General features: G+C 39.4%; 1 protein-coding gene across 1 annotated transcript; it reads right to left on the bottom strand.

Annotated features, from left to right (window-relative positions):
* Window positions 1–2,266: 2,266 nt before the first annotated feature.
* On the bottom strand, window positions 2,267–7,364 carry LOC107654579 (forkhead box protein J1-A-like). The gene is made up of 3 exons (XM_016441713.1): window positions 7,345–7,364; window positions 6,018–6,604; window positions 2,267–3,303 (listed from the first exon to the last, which is right to left on the bottom strand). Exons 2-3 carry the CDS (start codon window positions 6,582–6,584, stop codon window positions 2,455–2,457), a joined length of 1,416 nt encoding a protein of 471 aa, XP_016297199.1. The 5' UTR covers window positions 6,585–6,604; window positions 7,345–7,364; the 3' UTR covers window positions 2,267–2,454.
* Between the last annotated feature and the right edge of the window lie 2,699 nt (window positions 7,365–10,063).

Here is a 10,063-nt window from a genome sequence, read left to right as displayed (position 1 = left end):
TTCTGAAATAAGTTGCTCGTGTATGATGTTTGCAGGGAAATTGCACTGAAAAATTAAACCTTTATGAATTCTTAATTTCATTCCATGTTAATTCCACTTCCTTAAATCAAAATTTCGATTCTTTTAAATTCAGTTTGAAAAAAAAAAACATTCTCAGCTTAGGTTTGAAACGCACAACCATTATTGCTTGGCTGTATTTTGATTACATTGGCTCTTACTTAGAAGCCTTTTTACACTTTTAGTTTTGAACATTGTTAGAGTGAAAGACAAAAGCAACAGGTTTAGCATTTCATCAGTGGACTCTCCTTACCTGTAGCTATCAGCAAGACTGCAGGATAATACCTGGATCTGGTTACAGGGCCTCTCATCTGACCAAGCCACCACATTATAATTACGAGTACACTTTACCTGGAAAGACTATTCCAGCTTGGATTGGTTATCCCAGAGCTTTCCTGAGAGGGGTGACAACCCAAAGGATATTTGTCAGTATACAGTATACAATATCCATCCTAAAGGTATTTATTTATTACATTTGGAACACATCTGGAATATTCTTCTTCTTTCTTTCATCAGATTTTGATCCAAACCATGTTGTTGACAGATTTTGTGAGCATCTCCCAACAAATGACTGTTCAGCATACAATGAAAACTTTTTATGAGGTCCAAACCAAGTGCTTCCCAGCTTCCCAATATGAAGGTCCTGTTGGTCTATGTAAAAGCACAGTGATATATGAGGGCGTGGGACGTCGTCCCCGTCAGACCCCACATGGGCCGAGCGAGGGCAGGCCTGACTGGAACTCTGGGGGGTACGAGAATCTCACTGAGCACAAACAAAGCCCTAAACACCCCCACACACAGAGAGCGACAGCCCCAAAATAAGACAAGCAGAGAGTTGCTTGTGTAAATCACACACATACACTGTCTTGCTCTGTTTGACGTCCCTCCCATTGCATAATAAAAGTAAGAGCACAAATGGAGCGGAATCGAGCATGAACTGAGCAAAAGATGTCGCTCCGAGAAAACAATTCGGCTTTAGATCTTTTTGAAGCCCTTTTACACAACACACACACACACACAACATGAGTTATCTGTCTTATATTTTAATCTTAAGTACAGTATGTTCAAATAGGCTAAACACTTTGTAGGCATCATTGTAGGTGTATCAGTGTTAATGGTCTAAATTAAGAAGATAAAAGTAGTCTTGTCGTGAAATATAATTTGTATGATGTCAGCGTAACACTCATAACACAATATGTGCGTGAAAGTGGTTAGATGTGCATGTAGAAATCTATCAGAGCCAGAATTCAGCTGCAAGAGAGAAAGTTTGGCACACACACTTTTACCAACCAAACAACCCAACATGGGCAGGAACCCTTAAATCCCATTCATTAAATTAGTGCAGGTACACTATCAAAATACACCATTGTCATCATATCAGCCATTCGGCGCTAAAAACAGCTCTTTTGTTGTCTATAAGCCCAAACAATTCAGTTTCATCCAAAAGTCCTGGTTTGGAGGACCCCAGGAACAGCACATTATGGATGTCTCCTTTATCTGGCACATCCAGTTCAGGTCTTAGAGCCTCCACCAATTAGCTGATGATATAAATCAGGTGGGACATCCAAAAATGTGTAGCCCTGGGGACTTCATGAGATCAATTGCTCTAAACAGCATTAAACGCACTCTTAAAAATAAAGGTTCCGAAAGGAACCTTTTGCAATGCCAGAAGAACCACTTTTGGTTCCCCAAAGAACCTTTCAGTGAACAGCTCTTAAAACAACCATTATTTCTTAGTGTGAAGAATATCTTAATCATCCAAAGAACCTTTTTTTTCACTATAAAGAACATTTTGTACCATGGAAAGATCCCATGGACATTAAAGGTTCTTTATGGAGCCAAGAATGCCAATAAAGAACTTTTATTTTTAAGAGTGTTCACTGAAAGTACATTGTTTGCAGTCGCAAGGAAGGTTGCGTGATGCACAATTTCATTTGCACAGTTGATTTAAAGTTCTGCTTCCGGAATTTGTTTGAATATGATAAAACTTGTATAACATGTTTGACTTCATCCACAAGGTGTTTGAACTGTTCATTTCTTAAATTATGTTCTGGTATGTAAATTTGAATTGTAAACAACAAGCTTGCATCTACTTCCAGTGCTGTCCGTACATGTTCAGTCTCCGAATCCCATGTTCCAAGCATTTGATAGTTGATTTTAAGGACTCGCTGAGGAACTTGATTAGATTAGCTTTAATGCAGGTAGATAACATGTCAAATACAAAAACATAATCATAAAAATCAGTCTTAGAAATAGATACACTTTTAAAAATACATCTTCACGTGGGCTTCATGGAATCCAGCATGAAATCTTTGGGGGTAAACAGTCCGAACCCTCTTTGTTCTTTGACTTGTTTGTGTCCAGAGGCCTGAATCTCAAGTGTCACTAATGACCTCTTCAAAGGAGAGACTCGATCTTGCTGCTTAAGTCTCCTCCGAGAGAGTCTCCCAGGTCGAAGAGTTGATCGATGTTGACCGTTGAGCTACAGAGGAAGTCGGGTCGGTTGCCCTCTTCCACTTCCGACCAGGGACTCTGGAGAAATGCAGTGGCCAGGAAGGTTTCCTCATCGAAGTCTGCTTCGCTGCTCCTCTGGGTTTCCATCAACACATGGCTCTCAATGACACCTCCAGGTGGTTCGAGGGGGCTGATATGAGTGCCTCTAACCATCAAGTCCTCATCTTGTGGTATAGGGCTCAACTGACCCCCTTCATTCAAGCTTAACTCTCCATTCAGGGCCGAGTCTAGCAGGGTGTCCCAGTCAAAGTTGCCCTTCAGGGAGCTTAAGTCCTCCTGCTCGTCCATGGCCAGCAGTGGGGAGCTTGAACGTCGTGGAGCTTTGCTCCCACCAGTCCTGTGGGTGTACGGCTGTTTCCTCTTGCTCCCTTTCCCTGAGACCCAACAACTCAACATGGTGGCTTCAGCCAAACGAGGGTCCCAGTTCTGATCGGCTCCCGTGACGTCCTCGAACTCTTTCAGGAGCTGTTGGGACTCAGGACTCACGCAAAGGTTTCTGGCCATCCCTGCGGTGGCTGCAGTTTGTCCAGCATGAGAGCTCATCCTGAGGTGGTTCTGAAGAGCTGGGTTGATCTGCACAGGGGGCATCCTGCGCTTCTTGTAGGCACCGTTGAGGAGGCGTTCTGCGTACTGGGGGTCGATCTTCCAGAACCCACCTTTGCCTGGCTCATCCTTTTGTCTCGGGACTTTTATAAAGCATTTGTTCAGCGACAGGTTGTGGCGGATGGAATTCTGCAATGATGAAGGAGAAGACCTGTATTTCAACTGTGTATTGGAATTTGCCATTATCATGATGCACTTAAAGGGATAGTTCACCCAAAAATGAAAATTCTGTCATTAATTACTCACCCTCATGTCGTTTCAAACCCGTAAGACCTACGTTCATCTTCGGAACACAAATTAAGATATTTTTGATGGAATCTGAGAGCTGTCTGGCCCTGCATAGACAGCAACACAACTGAAATGTTCCCAAGTCCAGAAACGTAGCAAGGAGATCTATAAAATAATCCATGTGACTTCAGGGGTTCAACCGCAAATATACGAAGCTACGAGAATACTTTTGTGCGCAAAAGAAAAAAAATAAAAACTTTATTCAACAATTTGTCTCCTCCGCATCACCCTGGTGCCATTTTGGAGAATATCAGCTGGACGTAAACAGCGTATGCTGTTCTGTGTCAGCTGCGACACACGGATACGCTGTTTCCGTTCAGATCAAATCACAACAACATAGTAAACAGATCCGGCGTGACGCAGCTGACACAGAACAGCATACGTTGTTTACAGGATGATGCGGAGGAGACAAATTGTTGAATAAAGTCTTTTTTTTTTCTTTTGCGCAAAAAGTATTCTTGTAGCTTCGGTTGTTGCGGTTGAACCCCTGAAGTCACATGGATTATTTTACCGATGTCCTTGCTACGTTTCTGGACTTAGGAACATTTCAGTTGCATTTTTTTTTTAAAGCTCAGGCAAAATTCCTCTTGCAGTGTTCTGTAGGCTGCTGATTTTTGCTCGTGTTATTCAGCTGCAACAGAATGCTTTGTAAAAAGACAGAATAAATGTTTGACATCTAAATGTTTGACTTATTTTTTTTTATATTGGATTTTTTTATCTTATTGGAATCGAAACTAGGAATCGATAAGAATCGGAATCGATAAGCAGAATCGGAATCGGAATCGATAACATTAAAACGATACCCAACCCTAAAGATGAACGAAGGTCTTACGGGTTTGGAACGACATGAGGGTGAGTAATTAATGAGAGAATTTTCATTTTTGGGTGAACTATCCCTTTAAACGTATGGAAGTTATGCATTAAAGAAACCGTGAAAAAGCTTGAGTGCAGGTTTTCTCCTTATGTGGACATATTTCTTTTTAAAACAAGAGTTTTGGGCAGGACATATCATTGGGCTTGTCTGTTTTTAGGCTTTCGATTAATTTAGGCTTTAGTTTTCACATCTGTTTACCATGACATGTAAGACTAAACAAGAAGTTTCAACTTGTTAACATTAGTTAATTCATTAGGTATCATAAACAAAGAACAATACTTTCGCATCATTTATTAATCTAGGTTAACGTTAATTTCTACGTATAGTAAAACATGTTTAATATTAGTGTATTAAAAGTACAATCACATTTACTGTTACTCATCAAATGTTTTGCAAGCAAAGTCGAATAATTTTAAGAGAAATTTGCGCGACTGAGAATTTATTTTGTCAACTTTCAGTAGTATGCAAGACCATAAAGCTAACAAACGTGGACTAGTAAAAGCCACAAATGTCCAATTTTGATTTCGTAGGGTCTTTAAAGGCCTCCGCTGTGTATCTACGCATCAGGCATGCCAACCACAGCAAGCTAAATTACATTTAAATGAAGCACTGACCTCCTGACCCTGGTTAAACATTGTTTTAAGTTTAAATTTCTAAAAAAATTAGCGAATGTCTATGTTTTCTTCACAGAAAAGAGGTTATGGCTAAGTGGTTAATTAATAATCCAAACAATCTGAATCTTTTTAGAAATCCCCCTTTTTTTGTAAATATCCAACTTATGGGCTCATTCTACCTCCTCGCCTCACTTTGAAAAGCAGTTTAAATTATAAACATGTTTTAAAGAGACAAAAGCCCAATGTAACTTTTTTACATTACACCATACGATACACTTTTGCTGTTATTCTTTCATCTGAGCACACGTCATTAGTCGAACAACTAAGCTGGAAAAGCTCTTGCTCTGTTTGGTAGTCATCCAAAAGCTAAAAATGTGACCCTGCAGCACAAAAGCAGTCTTAAGTCGCTGGGGTATATTTGTAGCAATAGCCAAAAATACATTGCATGGGTCAAAATTATCCATTTTTCTTTTATGCCAAAAATCATTAGGATATTAAGTAAAGACCATGTTCCATGAAGATATTTTGTAAATGTCCTACCGTAAATATATCAAAACTTAATTTTTGATTAGTAATATGCATTGCTAAGAACTTCATTTGGACAACTTTAAAGATGATTTTCTCAATATTTAGATTTTTTTGCATCCTCAGATTCCAGATTTTCAAATAGCTGTATCTCGACCAAATATTGTCCTATACTAACACACCACACATCAACGGAAAGCTTATTTATTCAGCTTTCAGATGACGTATAAATCTCAATTTCGAAAAATTGCCCCTTATGACTGGTTTTGTGTTCCAGGGTCACAAATATCAAGCCTCTAAACAACAGGCTTCTGGAAGGCTTCTGTTGGTCTCTCTCCAATACACAATCCACTTCAGCAGGTGCTAAGAAGGCTTTCTCTCACTCCATACTGCTCAGACAATAGCAAAATACCCTTTGCCAGATATGCAAATGACTCGGGTCTCAGTGTAAGTCATCTATTAAGTGCATCTTTTAAGTGCAAATGAATGTAAGGCATTTTGTGGCACTAAAACAGTTGTAAAGTTTGACTGCTGCATCTTACCTGCCAAGTGGGGTCTGCGTGGCGGAAGTAACAGAAGTTGTCTGTGATCCACTTATAGATGCATGAGAGGGTGATTTTGGTTTTTTTACTGGCCTGCATTGCCATGCAGATGAGAGTTGCATATGAGTACGGTGGCTTGATATGAGGGCTGGTCTTATAATCGACTTCATCCGGACAGTGTCCGTGAGCAACCAAGCTGGGAAGAGCCGACAAGGAAGGCGTCCTGCAGAAAGACGCCGCCGTGGGTTTGCCTGGGGTCAGCGGCATACCTATGGACGCCGGATCTCCTGCTAAAGGAGACGAGGGAGCATCTGAGCCTACTTGGCTCCCAAAGAAGTGGCTGTGGTGATGGCTGGATTGGGAGGCGCTGCCATTGAGAATGGAGAACTCCTGCAGCCACTGGAGGCTGGTGAGGCTGTCGTCTAAATTGTCGGAGCTGCAGGTGCTGCTGTTGCACTCGAGTGAGCTCCGGTCCAGCTGCTCGGCCTGAGCGCCGGCCGTGACCACCACCTCCTCCATCCCCACCGAGCCCTCCGGCCAGGGGTCCGTGTAACTCATAGAGAGCATGGTCCTGTCCCAGCCAAATCCTGAGGAGGCATAACGTTTGAGCGCAGTGAGTTCAACTGTTTGTTTTCTTTATAGGGGCAACGGACGTTTGCAAGGCATGTGGCTTTATTTGGATTCTCCAGCTTATAGAGGTCACAGACGTTTCCTGAAACGTCACAGGTCAGGCTTTACAGCAGCTCATAACTGGTGTCTGTGAACACACAATAGAGCAGATCCCAAGCCGCTAACATTCCTCAGCACGGCAGGTGCATCGGGATTCATGGAAGCTCACAAAATACGGGTTTGCATGGTTTACACTGTAAGGCGAGGTGATCTGCAATTGCTCGGTAAGAACTAAAGAGCTATTTCTTGATTATAAAAGCCTATAAAAATACGTTTAAATTAATGTATTTAGGTTGATTCAGTGACATTAAATCATATTTTGATTTGGATAAAACCTGTTAACTTAGATGTTACCATTTTTTCCAGTGTATAGATTAACAAAACGTAATAATAATAATAAGAATATTGTTATTATCGTTATTATAAAGTAAGATTACTTCGTTTTCTCTTTAATTCTACAACATTTATTTTTATTATTATTTGAATAATTATCAACCAGCAACGAGATAGCACGTTTTGTAATTTTATCACGTTAGCAACCAGACCAGTATAGTTTAAATGTAAGCAACTGATTAATTGATTTTAATGTAAACACATTTTTGAAATGATAATACGTACGTCGTGTCTATTCCAAAAAGCAAAAGCTAGTTCAACTCACCTGTGTTTACTGATAGGAGGCTTGAGTGACCAACGAGCTGTTTTCAGAAAAGAGCAAGAAAATACTTGTATCCGATTAAGGCGCAATGACTTCCAGACGCGAGACTCCAGGAGAATGTGGCTCTGCGCGTCTCAGTTCAAGGTCTCCAGGGCCGCAGAAGCTCCGGGGCCAGTTTAATACCTGCCGCAGGTCACCCCAGCAACGCGACACCCCCTTGTAAACAGCTCCCCGTTCTTCTATTGGTCGGGCGGTTGTTATGGTAACTGGGCTTTTAATCGCGAGCGTGCAGGTTTGTGCTTTACGCACGTCTCGTCTGACTGGAGAAAGCAAAAAAGAAAACGCGAAAGAAACGATATTTTAGAAACAAGAGACGAGAAAAACACAGTATGTTGCTAATGATGAAATTATATAGCTCCTTGAATAAAATAATCAAACGAAAGCAATGCTAAATGCACAAAGAGAATGATTTTGGTATTTTTGTAATAATTATTTATCTTTTTTTTAATGTCTTTTTTGATCAAAACATTTTTTTTTCTTTGAAAAATGCATATTAATACAAATTGAATGCACATTTGTTACAAGCGTTATTTCTACTTGGTCTGACGTATCCTGATTTTGTCAGGCTGATTTATTTATTTATGTATTTTCACTTGAATAAAACGGTAATTTGATGTCGTTGTCTAAAATAAGGATCATTAAACATTAAAATGCACATTCCATGCACCTGATTGAACTCAACAAGCAGACTGCTTTTGGTTTATTGCTTTTGTAATGATTTTTACATGATTTCTGATAACCATATTTTTGTTTACAATGAAACATATATATTAACACACTTTAAATGAACAGTTGTTACTTTAAAGAGTTATTTCTACTTCCTTTTCTACTTGATCTGGCCCTTTAAATGAGTTTTACATGACATTTCACATGAATAGAGCTCTCAAGAGGACAGTCTGTCTTGTATCTTTTTATCCTCTGTCTATTTTACCAACAAAAAACGCAGTCCTTCAGAAACAGCCTCTTGGCTATCAGAACAAATGTGCTCAAGCTCTTAACACTTACCGCCTTAAATCTGTCCTGAGAGCAAGTTGTGTGGGAAGTTTATCCCCTTCACTGTCAGTTTCATTCATTTAAACACATCTATGACTAAAAAGGACTGTATAATGTGTCATTTGTGTGGAAACAGTTCTAATACGTGCTACATAGTGTTATTGAATGCAGTCTGACACCTGAACTCTTGTCGAGGAGGTCTCAGTCCCATTAACAGGCATTGTATTGAGAGTAAAGAGAGTGCTCCTGAAGTCCTTTCCTCGCTCTTCCATTAGTGCCAGTCATGTGTGAAATCACTCCAAACGCATCCTTATTGTTTGACCCCGACATATTTGTTTTCGGGTCTGGTCTGATTGTTCAAGACCATTTTAGACCGTCCTCTTCAAGTAAACAATGGATGGCTTTGATATCATTAACAAACTGAGCAATTTTATAAATTCACAGGTTTGAACCAAATTCACATGTTTGCATCAATCTATTTTCAGTCTTAAAAAAGGAAAGCAGTGTCACATTGCTATTCTTCATTGACATTGTTGTCATGATCAATGCCAAATGCTAATATGCCAACCCATACTCTTTTTAAATGAAAAATGTAAATAGTTTAGCTTATAATAAGTTGTTGACTACTAGAGGGCGCCATCATACAGCTGCTCACAACACAGTATTTGCAATCGGGTTCACGGTTCATTTTTATCAATTTATTATGTTTGTGGTTAATGTTTATTTCTTTTTTTTCCCATCATATCAACATTTTTCTGTTTTTGTTTAGCTATAGATGCTCTCAATAAACACTAAACTACAATAATAGCCTATTGTTTAAAATACATTTTAACCAATGCACTGTTTAAAATAAACTTGCGGTTACTAGAGCATCTAAAAAATCACTGACACACCATCTTGGTCTAAGATGTCGCTTGATTTCATACTTGCATGGCCCTATCCGTGCATTTTTAATTGTGACTGAAGTGTTGTGATACTTTTGGGGCCACGTTTGTGGCATCTGCTCTAAATAAAGTCTGAACAAGTAGTTTCACTTTGATCAATCATTCACAGAAACAATAGTAAAACAAATTAGTCAGGAGCAAGTGGGAAAGTCCGGCTTAAGGCCCCCAAAAAAATGTCAAGACCAAACCTTGGAGATAATAAGATGTACAAACATGGTCCCCGAGCACAACAGAAGCAGACAGTGATGGAACTGATTGTCAAAAATGATACCAATGCAATACAAAAATTATGAGAGCATCAAAGGAATAGCCTACATCTATCAAACTTCACAAAGGCCCCCAAAAAACCCTACAAGTGTCATTGACTACTACTGTCTTTAATTAACATAAAATGCAAAGGAAGTATAATGTCATTACTAGTGAAACAAAAGCAGATTTTTACATTGGATAGACTATGACAAAAATCAGTTGTATGATTTATATGAATGGTCATTAATGTCTCTGGAATCACAGAAAACAAAGACATATAATATAAATATATAAGCTGCAACTGTATAATGAAGCAAACTTTTGTTTCATACTGACAAAAAAAAGACTATCGCAGCATTGTAATGGAATGATATTTACATAGATATACTCTGGTTTGTGTCCAAAACACCATGGTATAACACATTGCTGTGTGTGACATGTATAATGTGAAGAGTGAAGAGTGTATGTGACTCTAA

The sequence above is a fragment of the Sinocyclocheilus anshuiensis genome, unplaced genomic scaffold (assembly GCF_001515605.1).
Source record: "Sinocyclocheilus anshuiensis isolate Anshui unplaced genomic scaffold, SAMN03320099.WGS_v1.1 scaffold787, whole genome shotgun sequence".
NCBI classification, from domain to species: domain Eukaryota; kingdom Metazoa; phylum Chordata; class Actinopteri; order Cypriniformes; family Cyprinidae; genus Sinocyclocheilus; species Sinocyclocheilus anshuiensis.
This window is presented reverse-complemented; position numbering and strand designations above follow the sequence as displayed.